The sequence below is a fragment of the Diadema antillarum genome, unplaced genomic scaffold (genome assembly GCF_040938485.1).
Source record: "Diadema antillarum isolate AM-2024a unplaced genomic scaffold, OU_Dant_1.0 seq00001801_RagTag, whole genome shotgun sequence".
Lineage (NCBI taxonomy): Eukaryota > Metazoa > Echinodermata > Echinoidea > Diadematoida > Diadematidae > Diadema > Diadema antillarum.
The window spans coordinates 31,695-45,530 of record NW_027272477.1 but is presented as its reverse complement, the minus strand read 5'-3'; the positions used below and the strand labels follow the sequence as shown (position 1 = coordinate 45,530).

General features: G+C 40.1%; 1 protein-coding gene across 1 annotated transcript in view; it reads left to right on the top strand.

Annotated features, from left to right (window-relative positions):
• Positions 1-7,024, top strand: part of LOC139712398 (serine/threonine-protein kinase 32B-like) — a 90,315-nt gene extending 83,291 nt beyond the window's left edge. Inside the window, exon 4 of the mRNA XM_071624223.1 lies at positions 6,683-7,024. Coding sequence (XP_071480324.1) covers positions 6,683-7,024 — 342 coding nt within the window. The remainder of the gene's footprint in view (positions 1-6,682) is intronic.
• The last annotated feature ends 6,812 nt before the right edge of the window (positions 7,025-13,836 follow it).

Sequence of the window (13,836 nt, the reverse complement as noted above, 5' to 3'; positions counted from 1 at the left end):
GCAACATGTCATGCATAGATGAGGTATAAAAAGTCATGAATATGTCAATATTGATAGTTTAATGAGCTAGGTTATGATTACCTTATAGAAATATGAGGCTTGTTTAAAGGTGATAGGTATCCGTTTGTGTAAAGTGAATTCCTTGCACACATAGACATCGGCAGTCATATGTCAAGATGTGAAGAGCCTTTGGCAACAGAGATAATTATGGCAACAATACATGAATATATTGTAAAGATCATACAACAACAACAACAACAACAACAACTATACTACTACTACTACTACTATTCTTGCTGCTACTACTACTATTACTACTGCTACAACAACAGCTACTACTCTACTACTACTACTACTACTACTACTACTACTACTACTACTACTACTACTACTACTACTACTACTACTTCTACTATTACTATGAATGCTGCTGTAGCTGCTGATGATGATGACAATAATGATAGTGATGATGAAAATAATGATAAAGGTAGCTATACTAATGAACTGATAATCAATTGATAATTGTTTTAATGGTAATATTAGTGACATGCATTCTTGTTTTAGTCCAGTTTAGCCTCTTCTGCTCTTCTATAGAGGGCTCTGCCATTCTCATTAGCCAGGTATTGCCATGGATACAATTATCCACGTGGGTTGTTAGGAAAAAAAAAATACTGTCAAAAAATGTACAAGGATCAACTCAGTATCTTCTGTTTATGAATCCAGATCCCTATTCAATATACTACAAAGCATCACTCGATGATTATGTCATTATCCCATGATATAGAGGGCTACCTTCAGGTGAAAATAAATAAAAGAGAAATTACTTTTGTAGCACTATTCTTTTGAAAATTTTGTCTTGGGATATGTGACTGCTAAGATAACCATCAATATTTCTGCCTTTAGGTGTGGTGTTGCATCCTTCTAGATTGTGTGCTGAAGGGTTAGACGGAAAGAAGCTAATTCTGTTTCCATGGCTACGCTCTTGGCATCAATTTAGAATGCCAGTGATAAAATGTCACCATCGTTTGGGTTTGATTTCCAGTAGGAGAAACAAAATTGGGTGAAGAAACGCATTTACCCATCTGAAGATAACTCTGAGTGGATTGATTTGTTGTTATGTGCCAGTGAATGTAGATCAGATTTTGTATTTTATTTCATTTTGCGCAAATTTTGCTTGCCAAAGGCAATTCTACCTAATTCCGACTTTGCCCCAGAAACTGTCGACCTGGGAAGTGTTGCTGTTTTCAGAGCAGTTAAGGGTAACTTTTAATTGATGTTCTGCTATGATGTGCAAAAAGAGAGCTCTGCATTTCCAAATGTCTACCATAGAGAAGGGTAAGAAAGCTTGTCACTCTATAAACAGTTTCTTATTTGAAGAAGATCTGCTTTCTGTCTTTGGAACAGTCAAAGACGCAGAGGCAGTCAAACAATACAATGCGGATTCACAGATTTCCCTTTACCAAATGGTGAAGGAAGAATTTGGCTGAGTACATGGTAATCCCCTTCATTGTTGCTTCTCACTTGTAGAGGTCATGTCTTTATCGTCACATTGTCCACGTCTTTATGATCACATTTTCCTCAATGCAACATGCCCTACCCCCTCCCCTTCCCACTCCCCTCCTCTTCACCTCCCCCCCCCTTCATCCTACCATCCCATTGTGCATAAAGTTCCCTTGACAAACTGCCACATTGCAAACGATGATCAAGGACTGCATTCAGATACTTGTATTGCAATCAGACCCAGCTGACTCCTGCTTCCTCTGTGCTAAAGTGTTGTTATGGTCATAGGCTCACAATGCCTCTCAACTGTTACAATTTAGGATTATGAAGTGGATAGCCAACCTACCTACCCATTAACCCTGAATAAAATGTCACGGTGACCTGTAGTGTCTAGCGCTTCTGACGTACGCGATGATGCTGCACGGGGTGTATACCGGGCAATCTGCAGCTTCTTTGGGAATTGTAATGTCAGAGGCCAGAACACTGCTCACACCAATGATGCGCTCTGATTGTCTGGTTGTTCTGTAATGGCAACATTGCTAATGGCTCTGATGTCATTACACACTCTGGGAATTGTGCTGTACCTCGAATTTGACATTTTTGCTCAAGTATACTCTGACACTGCATGTTCCCATTCCCGGAGGCTCCTAGAAAAAAAAAAAATCATATGCCTATCATCTCATTTCCGTTTTGATTTCATTGCATACACTGCAGCAGACACAAGGCTACACATCCGTAGAAAAACCTTCAAATAGCGCCAAGCCCTCAAGGTTTGCCTGGAATGAATGACCATTGTTAACAGATGCTTCCAACCCTGTCACATACAAATGAATTATAAAGTTGAATACAAATATGACAAAAATTGCTCAGAAGAGTATTTGAAATGTATACCATTTAGTAGAAACAGTTTCTGGCAGTAATTCTCAAAAAGGGAAATAGAGGCAGTCTGGTTATTAATATTCATCGAGTATCCAAATCACAATTAGAAGACAAAGTTGTACGCAGAAATAATTTATTTTTCCCCTTCAACCGAAAAAACAATTGAAGGCATGAAGCTACTTGTGGCATATCAATTTTTATATGTTATTATTTTGAATTTCCATGTCTGTCCAAGCAACATAGATGTCTCCTTGCTCCTACTTTTATTTATATATGACATTCCAGAACTAATAATGTCAAATATTCCACAACAAAGGGAAACAGCCTCTATATATGCAAGAAACCAACCCGTGTTGTGTCGGTAGGTCTTCGTGCACTCTGTAATTGATGAATGTACACTCTGCCGTTTGCCACATCAAGCAGTCAGTGCTGGATGTGAGTGAACTCTGCAATTCAATTTTGTGATTGCCTAATTAGATTATGGAGATACTGAAGAAAACGAGAATGAACTTAATGCAATATCTGTCCCTAATTGCAACATACTCCCAGCGAGCTTCCTAAGTAGGAGCTGATGGGTGGACTGGTTTGCATGGCAGGAGCATGTCTGTGCCCGTTCAGAGCTGTTCTGATGTTTGATTAAATGCCTGTTTCTGAGCATTACGCAAAAAGAGTTGAGGAAAAGGGCAGGAAAGAGAAAAAGTTGTTAGAGAAGAGAGAAAGAAAGAGTATGAGAAGTAGAAGTATTCTTGCTTGGACTGTTTGTGTTGTCTGCATCCTGTCTATAATGATGACACACTTTCCACACACCGTGGCAAGAAAGTGGGGCAATTTTATGTTTTCGGTTGATGGAAACCTGGCAGAATTCGTCCCAGTTTGTATGATGCCATTTACAGAACCTTGTTATTCCGAAGGGGAGGAAGGGAGGGGCTATCTTCATAAAGTGGCAATTTTGTGGCAAAAACCCCCTAATAATTTAATGATCAAAAAACAAGCTATGAGTTTGTTGGGGGCTATGAATGATTGAGGGAGATGCTTGATCTAATATAACAGAAAGTCTGCCAAAGTGAGAGAGTAGAGAGGTGATTGAGAACAAAGAGAAAGAGAGGGAGGGAGTGAAAAATGAGAGGATGGGATGGGAGAGGGAAGAAAGATATAAAGGCAGAGAGAGGGGGAGATGGGATGGGAGAGAAGAGAAATATATAAAGAGAGAGAAAGATGTAAAGTTAGGGGGAAGAGATGGGATGGGAGGGAAGAGAAAGATATTAAGTTAGGGGGAAGAGATGGGATGGGAGGGAAGAGAAAGACGTAGAGAGAGAGAAAGATATAAAGTTAGGGGAAAGAGATGGGATGGGAGGGAAGAGAAAGATGTAAAGAGAGAGAAAGATATAAAGTTAGGGGAAAGAGATGGGATGGGAGGGAAGAGAAAGATGTAGAGAGAGAGAAAGATATAAAGTGTGAGAGAGGGGGAGAGAGGGGAAAAGGAATAGAAATAAGGAAAGATATAAACATAAATATATATATATATATATATATATATATATATATATATATATATACACACATATATATACATATATATATATATATATATATATATATATATATACATGTAGATAGAAAGAAAGGGAGAGAAGTGGATCGGATTGCACATCATCAGACTGGTTGCAAAAGATTGAACATGCAGGCTCTGGCAAAGTCCACTGTTTGAACAGCTCACTCAAGTGATTGCATTATACGGCGCAGAAAATCAGTCAGGGAAGTTCAAGTGTAACGCATACAAGCGGAGCTTGTCGAGCCGAGCGGGAGGGATGCTGACATATTGTATACAGCACTCGGAATATAATCTTGTGGAATTTGGTTATCTCCTCCAGATGTGGAGCTTGTATGCTTTTCATCAAGCGGTATGATGTGAAGGGCATTCGTGTCATTGTTTAGGAGGTTCCCCTGAGAGGCTGTGAGTGTCTCTCAAAAGTAGGGCTGAATCGTATTCTGCCAGTGAGTTCTGCTTTAGTCATAGGCAATCTTCTGTCTTCAGTGAATACTCTATAAGAATCCCTACCATTAATATAGATTTTAAATCAAATCTGTGGTTAGAGAATTATTAGGTCATGACTATAATATGCTGAAGATATGAATTTTGTAGGTAGCAGCCTCAAAACTAAATTTTGTAAAGATGGATATGGTCATGTAGTTATTTGAATGGTGATTCAATAGTTTTTGTAAAATTGATATAAAACTGAAACTGGAATATGGGGTGCAGTTGCTCAGAATTGACTGTATGAATGGGTTTTGTACAGAACCACTTCGAAGATGAAGAACCAAGGTCAGATGAATGGATAAAGAAAGGTAAAGCAAACTCAGTATTTTGCAATAATTGGCACGAAGTTGTGCTTGCTTATCAATACAAGAGAAATTTCTTCTTTTATATTCATGCAACAGCCAATATTATATCATATGCTACAAAGAACAAAAAGGCCTCTCCACCTTTCTGACACTCAACTGAGGAATTGTTACAGACTCAAGACGAATTTTAAGCTCAGCTGGAGTTGGGGGAGGGGGGCTGATCGGTTTTCTGGCGGGGGGGGGGGGGGGGGGGGGGGGCTGATCGGTTTTCTGGCGGTCTAGAGAGTTGCTGAGAATGAGATAGATTGATATAAAGCTATAGAGATAGAGAAAGAGAGAGATAGGGAGTAAGATAAAATAACCCACTGCATCAAATCCTCAGTAGGTCATCATTCACAAAATGTCCATCAAGCATCAAGAAATTGCATCCGTGTGCTATACTTGTGCGCTCGGCGTTCGGGAGAATTCGTTTTCTATGAAAAGTGGTCCCTCTACTCTATAGAGTCGATCTCGCACCCATCAGAAATAATTGTCACTGACTGATGGCCGAATAGCTCTTCCTCCATTGATTTCTCATGGAGACTAATTATCCCCTCATTACTCCAAGGGGGGCAGACCGCTCGCGAGGAGTGTTCTCCTCCAAGGCAATCATTCAAACTTCAGGCTCTCTTTGCTTTTTCTCAGCAGGCCTGAATTCCTTTATACAAAAAGCCCCACACGAAACTAGAAAGAGACACAGAAAAAAAAAAGCAAGAAAAGCGTCCTGTGGTGATTGTCTCGCTGAGTAACCTGTCTGCACTGTACGGGAGGGTATTGACATTTAAGGGGGGAAACAAGACATGAAGATGGGGGTAGAGTTTGACAGAGTGGGTGCGGGACACGTCAGCATGCCTGGGTACAGTCCGTCTTGTGTGGTTTCTGCTCTCGCAGAGATACTGAAATAAAAATCAGATTCAAATGCTCTTTGGGCTTTGAAGGCTGTGTGGTGGATCTATATGCATTTCCACCCTTTTTTTGTGCAGAAACAATCCTTTGGGAAAGTTCAAATGGAATAAATATTTACTCTATGCAATTCCTCGTACACTTGAGGCACATGATCAAAAGATATTACATCACTTTACATCAAGTGTGAATGTGTTTTTCATTTCTTTCAGAGTTTCCAGTTGTTGCTGTCTGGCAAGCAATTATTCAAAGCACATGTTGATCAGTGACCAATTTGAAATGTATCAGTGGTAGGAACAGAAACATTTTTATTGATAATTGGTAGTGATGCAAATTCATGTAAATGCTCTGTATGTATGTTTGAATACTTTTATTAGTGGAGAAAAATCTCCCGGACTTCCAACTGCATTAACAAACACACAAATAAACACGTCCTCAAACATTATGCTTAAAACAGTCAGTTTAACACATGCCGTAGGGATTAATGGAAACCTGTAGTCACACGTTTCTGCTGTAGTTATTCTCGGTTAGTACTGTGCACACGGAGGATTAAAACTTATTCTGTGAAGTGGACCCTTCTTAAATGCTTCAAACCAGTTTATAAAGAGCATGATGACCCAGAAATGTCCTTCTTATGAATGGTTCATTGTGGGGGAAAAAAACATCAACAACAACAACCCTGCAACATTCACGCTGACAGTGAGATAGGATGTTCCATCTGCTGTAGAATCGTTTGGATCTGAATGGTTCCACCAATGTTTATTGTACAGGCAGTGCCTCTGATCTGTGCACACCTGTGGCCTGGTGGAGAGATTGTCCAAAGAGTTTTCAGTCACTCTCCATTTGGTGAACGAAGCAGTCTTTGACATGATCGTCGGCTTTATATGCTTCATCATCATCATCATACTTGTTGGAGTTTGTATGTCCTCGTACATAATGCATGTATGCCAAAGCAATTTAATACTGTTTTTGTTATTATTTAAAGTGTCTCAATGTGTTTGATGGTTCGTTTATTCAGGTCTGCATAGTCCAGAAGCGAGACACGAAGAAGATGTTCGCCATGAAATACATGAACAAGGCCATGTGTATCCGGAAGGACGCGGTGCGCAACGTCCTCCGCGAGCAGGAGATCCTGCAGGCCCTGGAGCACCCCTTCCTGGTCAACCTCTGGTTCACCTTCCAGGACGAGGAGGACATGTTCATGGTCGTCGACCTCCTGCTGGGCGGCGACCTCCGCTACCACATCCAGCAAGGGGTCAAGTTCGACGCCGAGCGAGTCAAGCTGTACGTCTGCGAGATCGGCCTGGCCCTCGACTACCTCAGAAGTCAGAACATCATCCACAGGTACGCACTGGAGTGATCTGGTATTTGGATACTGTATATGCCATATATTCAGTGAGTCTCTAATTTTTCACGTATAGGAACATTCCAACCATTTTGTGTGTGGTTAGATTCCCGATTGTGAAGTAGAGTAATGAACGCAGAAATGCACGCATGCATGTAGCATTCATGTCGGGATCAGAGTTCATATTTTTTGCGGGTTGTTGAATTCGCAAAAGGCACCTAACTCACAAAATTCGCAAGAATAAAAATATATGTGAAATATATGGCATATACAGTAGCTATTAAATACCAACAGGCATTTTCCACGTGCTGTTATGTGTGAAGTTCTGGTTACAGCACAGTGAGATCGTGTGTTTTTGAAGATGGACGTGTGCAGGTTCTCACCAGGACGGATCTTGGCTCAAGATCTGAATAGCATGATATTCTTGAGTGTGAATGCATCGCTTTCTGCAAATTGAAGTGCCAGAGGTTCACATTTGAGACTAGTGCACTCACTGGATATGAGGATGACAGAAAACATTTCCTCGACTTGGCAAATTTGATGTCATTTCTGAAAAATCCATGCACGTGCACACCATTGATTCATGTACTGTATCTCTGCAACTCAATGAAACGCAGTGGTTTATGACTTGTTGATAGGACATACAGATGTATTGCATTTGTAGATCACATGTAGTTCCATTTCATGAACATTTAAGTCCAGATGTAAAAATTCAGACACAGCCTCATATCCTGTGTAGCATGGAGAAGAAACGTGCAGTATGTATACTTGAAATCACAAGTGAAGCGGTTTGCATTTGTAATCGTTCCGACTGTGCCATATAAATTTTTGTCATGCACCATGCTTTTTATTCTCCTTGTGAAAGAGTTTGGTTGTTTTGATGGGAATGGACATATTGTGACATGCTCCAAAGCAAGTACATTAAGACAAATCATTCATGTGCATTGGAAAGTACAATCACTTCTTTAACCTCAGGAGGCCGTGGGCTGAAAGGAGAATCTTTCTTGCATTAAATGTAGCTTCTTTTTTTTTTGGGCATGAAAGCATACCAGGGGCAATGGATCGAGAACTCTCAGTTTGGCCGTTTGAAGCCCCCCCCCCCCCACCCCGCAAGCTGCCTTTCTTGGTTTGTGTTCTTCCTTTTGACCAGATATGTTTGTGTGTGGGGAAGGGGGGGGGGGTTGGGTTGGGGGACGAGGGAGGGGAGATATGTAGAAGTGCTCCTAAGTTTCCTGATCGGTCGCCAACCTTGAGACGAGGTACGAGAGAGCGGTGTTGGAGGGTCGAGAGATCACTGACAAGGAAGGGGTGCATGCATGCATGGCATTAGCACGGTACAGATCAATTTTATGCCTTTCAGTCAACGTGGTGGTGGAGCAATTTCCCTTCGGGCAGACAGTAAAGTGCGGTCTGCTAAACCTGCAGTGCAGTGCAGTGCATTCCTTGAGCGACGCTGCGGTTTGAAGAAAGTTTCCATATGAAGGACTGCAGTGTTTGTCAGAAGGTGAAGGAGGAACATTTTGTTGCCTTACATCCAAGAGGCATTGCATGATGGGATGCAAAACCTCACATCGCACGACGTCTGCAAATGTAACTGACTTGTGCGCAGCTCTGCATGGGGCATATGCTGTGAAGGAATAGTGAAAGTTTGTCATGGAACAAACTGGTGTGTTAATGGCACAGCATATATGGCATAGTACAAAGACTTTTTAAACCAAGTTAGAATAGCCAGTGGATTTGTTGCAACCTGAAACACAGTGCGAGGTATGTTGTACCAATCAAGTATTGAAACATATAGCAAACTACGAGGTTTGCATGAGAGACCTGTTTTCCACGATGTTCACTGTAAATTAACCAGTTTGTGTCATACTGTTTATTTAGTGCTGCGCACCGTGTCATAAAGCCAAAGGATAGGGCTTTTTACTTCATTTTTTGATTCATTGTGAAACAGCAATACAACTTGTTGATGTGCAGTCTGCACAAACTAACAGAAAATATGGAAGGAAAATGGCACCACACATCCACATCTGTTCAGGCAAGAGCCAGTGACATACCTACCATACAGTGTGTAGCTCCTAATCTTATACTTCCTTAGGAGAAAAAAAAATGAGAGAAATAAAATGAGGAAAACAAAGAGTTCTCTTTATTGTTTCTCTTCTCAGTATTAAAATTCTTGCCCATTGCAGTGAAGAGATTCACACTGAGCTTGCCGAGATTTACAACCCCCTGTCAAAAAATGTTCTAAGCCAAGAAGAAGGTGATTATCCATCGCTAGACAGGGATGGGATGAGGCAAATATCAGTGAAGAAGAAAAAACAAACAAAAACAGCAAACTGCAAAACCCATCTCGATAAGGTCAAGTACTTGTGTAAATAGGCAGCCATTGATGGAATGTGAACCTAGTCGTTATCTGCAAGGAGAACTTTCATTTTCCATCAATTTCTCTCTTTTTAATGTATGTGTGTGTTTGAGTCGGTGTCCCCTTGTAAATGTTTGCAGTCCCAAAATCTTGCCAAAGCTTAAAAGACTCAATCCTTTTGGTTCAGTGAAGCATCTATGCTTGTTTGTCGATTATTGATTCAACAACGGTTTGGGGTGGTGACTTTTTTTTTCATGAACTTGAGCATCCTCTGGACTTTGGTGTACCAGAATTCATCATGATGCTGATTATATCCTCACATGGCCCTCAAATTCTGGATTTAGAATGGGAAACAAGGATATCATCCATTAATACAGATTACCATCAATTGCACAGATTACCACAAATTACAGGGACTACCTCTCAACTTTCTCTAAATGGCCACTTTGTGAAGGTAAATTTTTATGACCTTCATAATCATGTTTGTTGGAACAGGGTTCTAATCATTTATAGAGTTGCTTGCCATGCAGATAGTCCTCACTGATTGCAAACAGCCATGGTGTAAATTCTTGACTTTTCAATCAAAATGCAGCTCTCAATAAACATGCATTTTATGCATATATGTGACCCGTTACAACAAAAGGATCCTAAAGTCGCTGACGGCGAGCCAAGCATGTCCCAGAAAAATGCAATTTTCAGGCCTTTCCTTTGATCATGTAGCTTCGAAATTTCGGCAGATGATAGAAGATACATTAGACTACAAAATTATGTAAAACAGAAATCTGAACGTTTTGACAGATTTTGGTGATCTCACTTCAAACTCGATTATCTCGGCTCACCCATCAGCGACTTTAGGATCCTTTTGTTGTAGCGGGTCACATATGTATATGTTGCACCTTAGACATATCTATGAAGAGTATGCAATTTGTTGTGTCAGTTATGCAAGGTCGAGTTTAAATGCTTTTCAGAGGTCAAAGCACTTAGCATGACAGAAATGCGCTCAAAATCAATCAAAGCTCAAGCGTGAACCACAACCTACCGTGATTGACCGGAAGTTATTTGAGAAACATGATTTAAGTTTGCTTCAGATGCACAAAAACCAACATGATTAGATTGAAACTGGGTTTTTTTTCCAAAAAAAAAATCACATGAGTTCGTGTAGCTGCCCTGTAAGAAAGGCTCTCGTTTCATCAATAAAGCAAAATCTCAGAGGAACGTTGGTCCCATTCATAAGTCCTCTGCAGAAGCCCCCATGGCATATCTTCCTTTCAAAATGTTTGCTATCAATTGTGTTCATTAGCCTTGTTGTGCTGGCTAAAGTACACACACACAAAAAAGGCAAAGTTGCCAGACCGAAGTGTAAATATCTAAATGTCACCATTGGCAAGAACATGTTTGGAATAAGTAATATTTGGGTTTTAACATCAATGCCAGGAACACAAAGATTGAGTGGCGTGGAAAAGATGGCATCCCCACTGGATTAATTAGTGCAATTGCAGGCCACTGGCCGATGTATCTGTTCATGGGCTTCTGATTGCATTGGTTGGGCAATTTGCTCGGGGACGAAGGTGACTAGGAGGGTGGGGGGGGGGGGGGGGGGTAGGGGGGTCTTATTCAGTTGGTTTAGGAGGGCCTGTCTAGAAGGCAAGCAAGTCGGTTCAGGTCAGAAAGTGGCAGCGTAATTTGCTGGCGTGCAGCCGTAGTGAGTGCGATTTCGAGCACTTTGCCTGCGAAGCCTCACCCCCTGTAAAGGTTAACGCTTTGGAGACTCATCCTTCTATTTCTCTCCTATCTCTCTCTCTCTCTGAGATGTCTGCTTTGGAGTGAGCAATTAAAGATTTGTCCCCTACTGCCGTCAAATGTCTGTTTGTACAAGTCGCGGCTTCGCCTGCAGCGGGGCTGATATAGGAAGACGAAATCAAATCCATGTGACTGGCTACTTTCTCTGCTCACAGAGTCACTCCCCCCATTGAAATGCACAGAGATAAATAAACATTTATTTTTTTCCCCCTAGTTGAGATCAAGATGTTCATTCTTTAATATTCAGGGAAGTGCTGGTAAATTTTTGTACTGGTTTGGCTGATGTCTGCATTCACTCCCAAGATAATTACCAGTTTATCTCCTTGCATATGGAGACATTGAGATGGGTGTATTTTTGATAAACAGTAAATAGTTAAGCTAATTTTGAAGTCACTTAATCTATTATTTGGATGTCTAGAAATATTTAAAAAAGCAGACACTTTCTTCTTCATTTGTAGTTAAATTGTATGACTGCATTTTTGAATATTTTCTTATTGTAATATGTATTTCTTATAGAGTGACATAATTCAGTACTTCTTAGCATGTTGTTAAAAAAAATCTGAAGGAAAGTTACACTTTAAATGAAATACTTTTTTATAATATGGGAAGAGATGATAATGACTTTTTATGGAGGACAGTGTGTAATCCTCAAGTTTATATTGCAATACACAATGGCTAAATAATGGACACGAAAAATTTGTGTGCATGTGTGTGTTGCTGCTTTTTCTCATCTTCAGGGGATGCCAGCTTTAAAGGCTAAAATCATATACAATGTACATTTACTTGCTAACACTAGCAATGTTCATATCCTCACACTCCCACACATGTATACAATGTGTCCGCCTTTGTTTATTCCAGCAAAGGTCAGAGTTGAAGAATCTGTAGCTTGCTTGATCCGAATTAGTACACCGATCTGAACATCATACATCTTCAAGAGTTCTCTACAGGATGTCCTGTCGATGTGTGTGTACTTGTGTCTCCGTCTCTGTGTCTGTACTTTAGTGCTTAAAAATAGTTAGAGATGTATCTGATAGTTAGCATGATGAAATGGCAGGTAGTGTAGAAGTATCCTATTATATCCAGTGAAAAGTGTAAATTGAATTACACAGATTAAAAAGGGAAGTTCACAGCGTGCCCAAGGCTATAACCAAGCAACCGTAAAGAAGATTAAATAAGGGTGTGTGTGTGTGTGTGTGTGACTTTGAATAGATCTATGTAGGATTCATATCTGTAGTTGTTTTGTTAGACATGGTACAGAGAAATGTATATCTGTGTAAATCTGTATTCTGTTGAAGTTGTGTCGAATTCAGAAAATTATGAGTCCATGTATTCTCAGAATAATGAAATACATTGAAGTTTTTCATCAGTGAACACATATCATGTATTTAACTGAGGCATAATGGGCCACCATCTGGGTATTATGGGAATAAAATGACACTGAAAATTAGTATGATAAAAACATGCTCATTAACCTTTACTATGCTTTGTTTGCCTATCGGTACACAGGCTGGAGTGATTCCTTCCTCGACATCTGAAAATTGTCAATGAACAGAAACTAGGAAAGAACTCAGAGAGCGCAGACCTCCGCCAAGCCAGCAAATCAATTTTTACCTGTACACGTATAATTTCCCAATATAGAAGCCTTTTGTTTATGTCATCAGCTTCCAGCTGCACGCTGCCTTGCTCGAGCAGAGCACGCACTTTAGTGCGCGTATGTAAACCTCCAGTGCGCACAGCTTGAACTCCCAAGTTCATCGATCTTGATTACATGTCAATAGATTTTTTTAAAAATCCTTTAAAAAATCCATTAGAAATTCACAGATCACTACCAAAATTTGATTATCTGTTTCTTGTGTCATTATCAAATTTTCCTGCAAGTTTCATGCAATTCACAACTTTTTATTTTGCAAACCGACAAACAGTCTATGCCGATGATCACTTAACCTCCTCCTTCCTTGATGGAGGTAATTATGCAAACCCCCTAATTCCTAATGTGTCACTTTGTCCCTGCTGTGGGACTGAGACACATTGCTGCACCTGAGTGGGCTTGCCAACTTTACAACTACGTCAAGGTTGGATAGCTCACAGACTGCTGATTCAAAAGGCTTGGTGAGTTTAATAGCTAAAAGTACGTGGGTACATAAAGGGCTTAATAAATATTAGAGTCAAAAGCAATATCGATGATTTTATTTAACAGGGAAACAATAGTGATGCCCCATTACCAAGGGCACAAAGGGCTTCACATTTGGGGCGTTTTATCCGTCAGCCCAGCCATCTATTCAGATTTTTTTGTTTGTTTATTCATGTCAATGCTATAATAAAATGCAGTCCAGATTTCATTGCAGTTCCGCTAAGAGTGAAGTTAAACAATGCAGCTGACTGACCAGGAAGAATTTATTCATTTATTTCTTGATTTTTTTGTTTCCTTTTATTTTTTTTTTTCAGCCAACACTGTGTGATTATGAAATTGCTGTATTGGGATAATTGACAACGCTCCCTGTACAGCAACCATATTGATCGAGAAAGCACTGAGAAGAAGCAAATAATTTTGAAGTTTTTAAATTATTGGAATAATTTCTATTGTACATGACCTACAATTAGAAATGCGCAGCTTGTGATTTGTTGATGTTGTTGTTGTTGCCATAGTAACCACATTTACAACAACAAA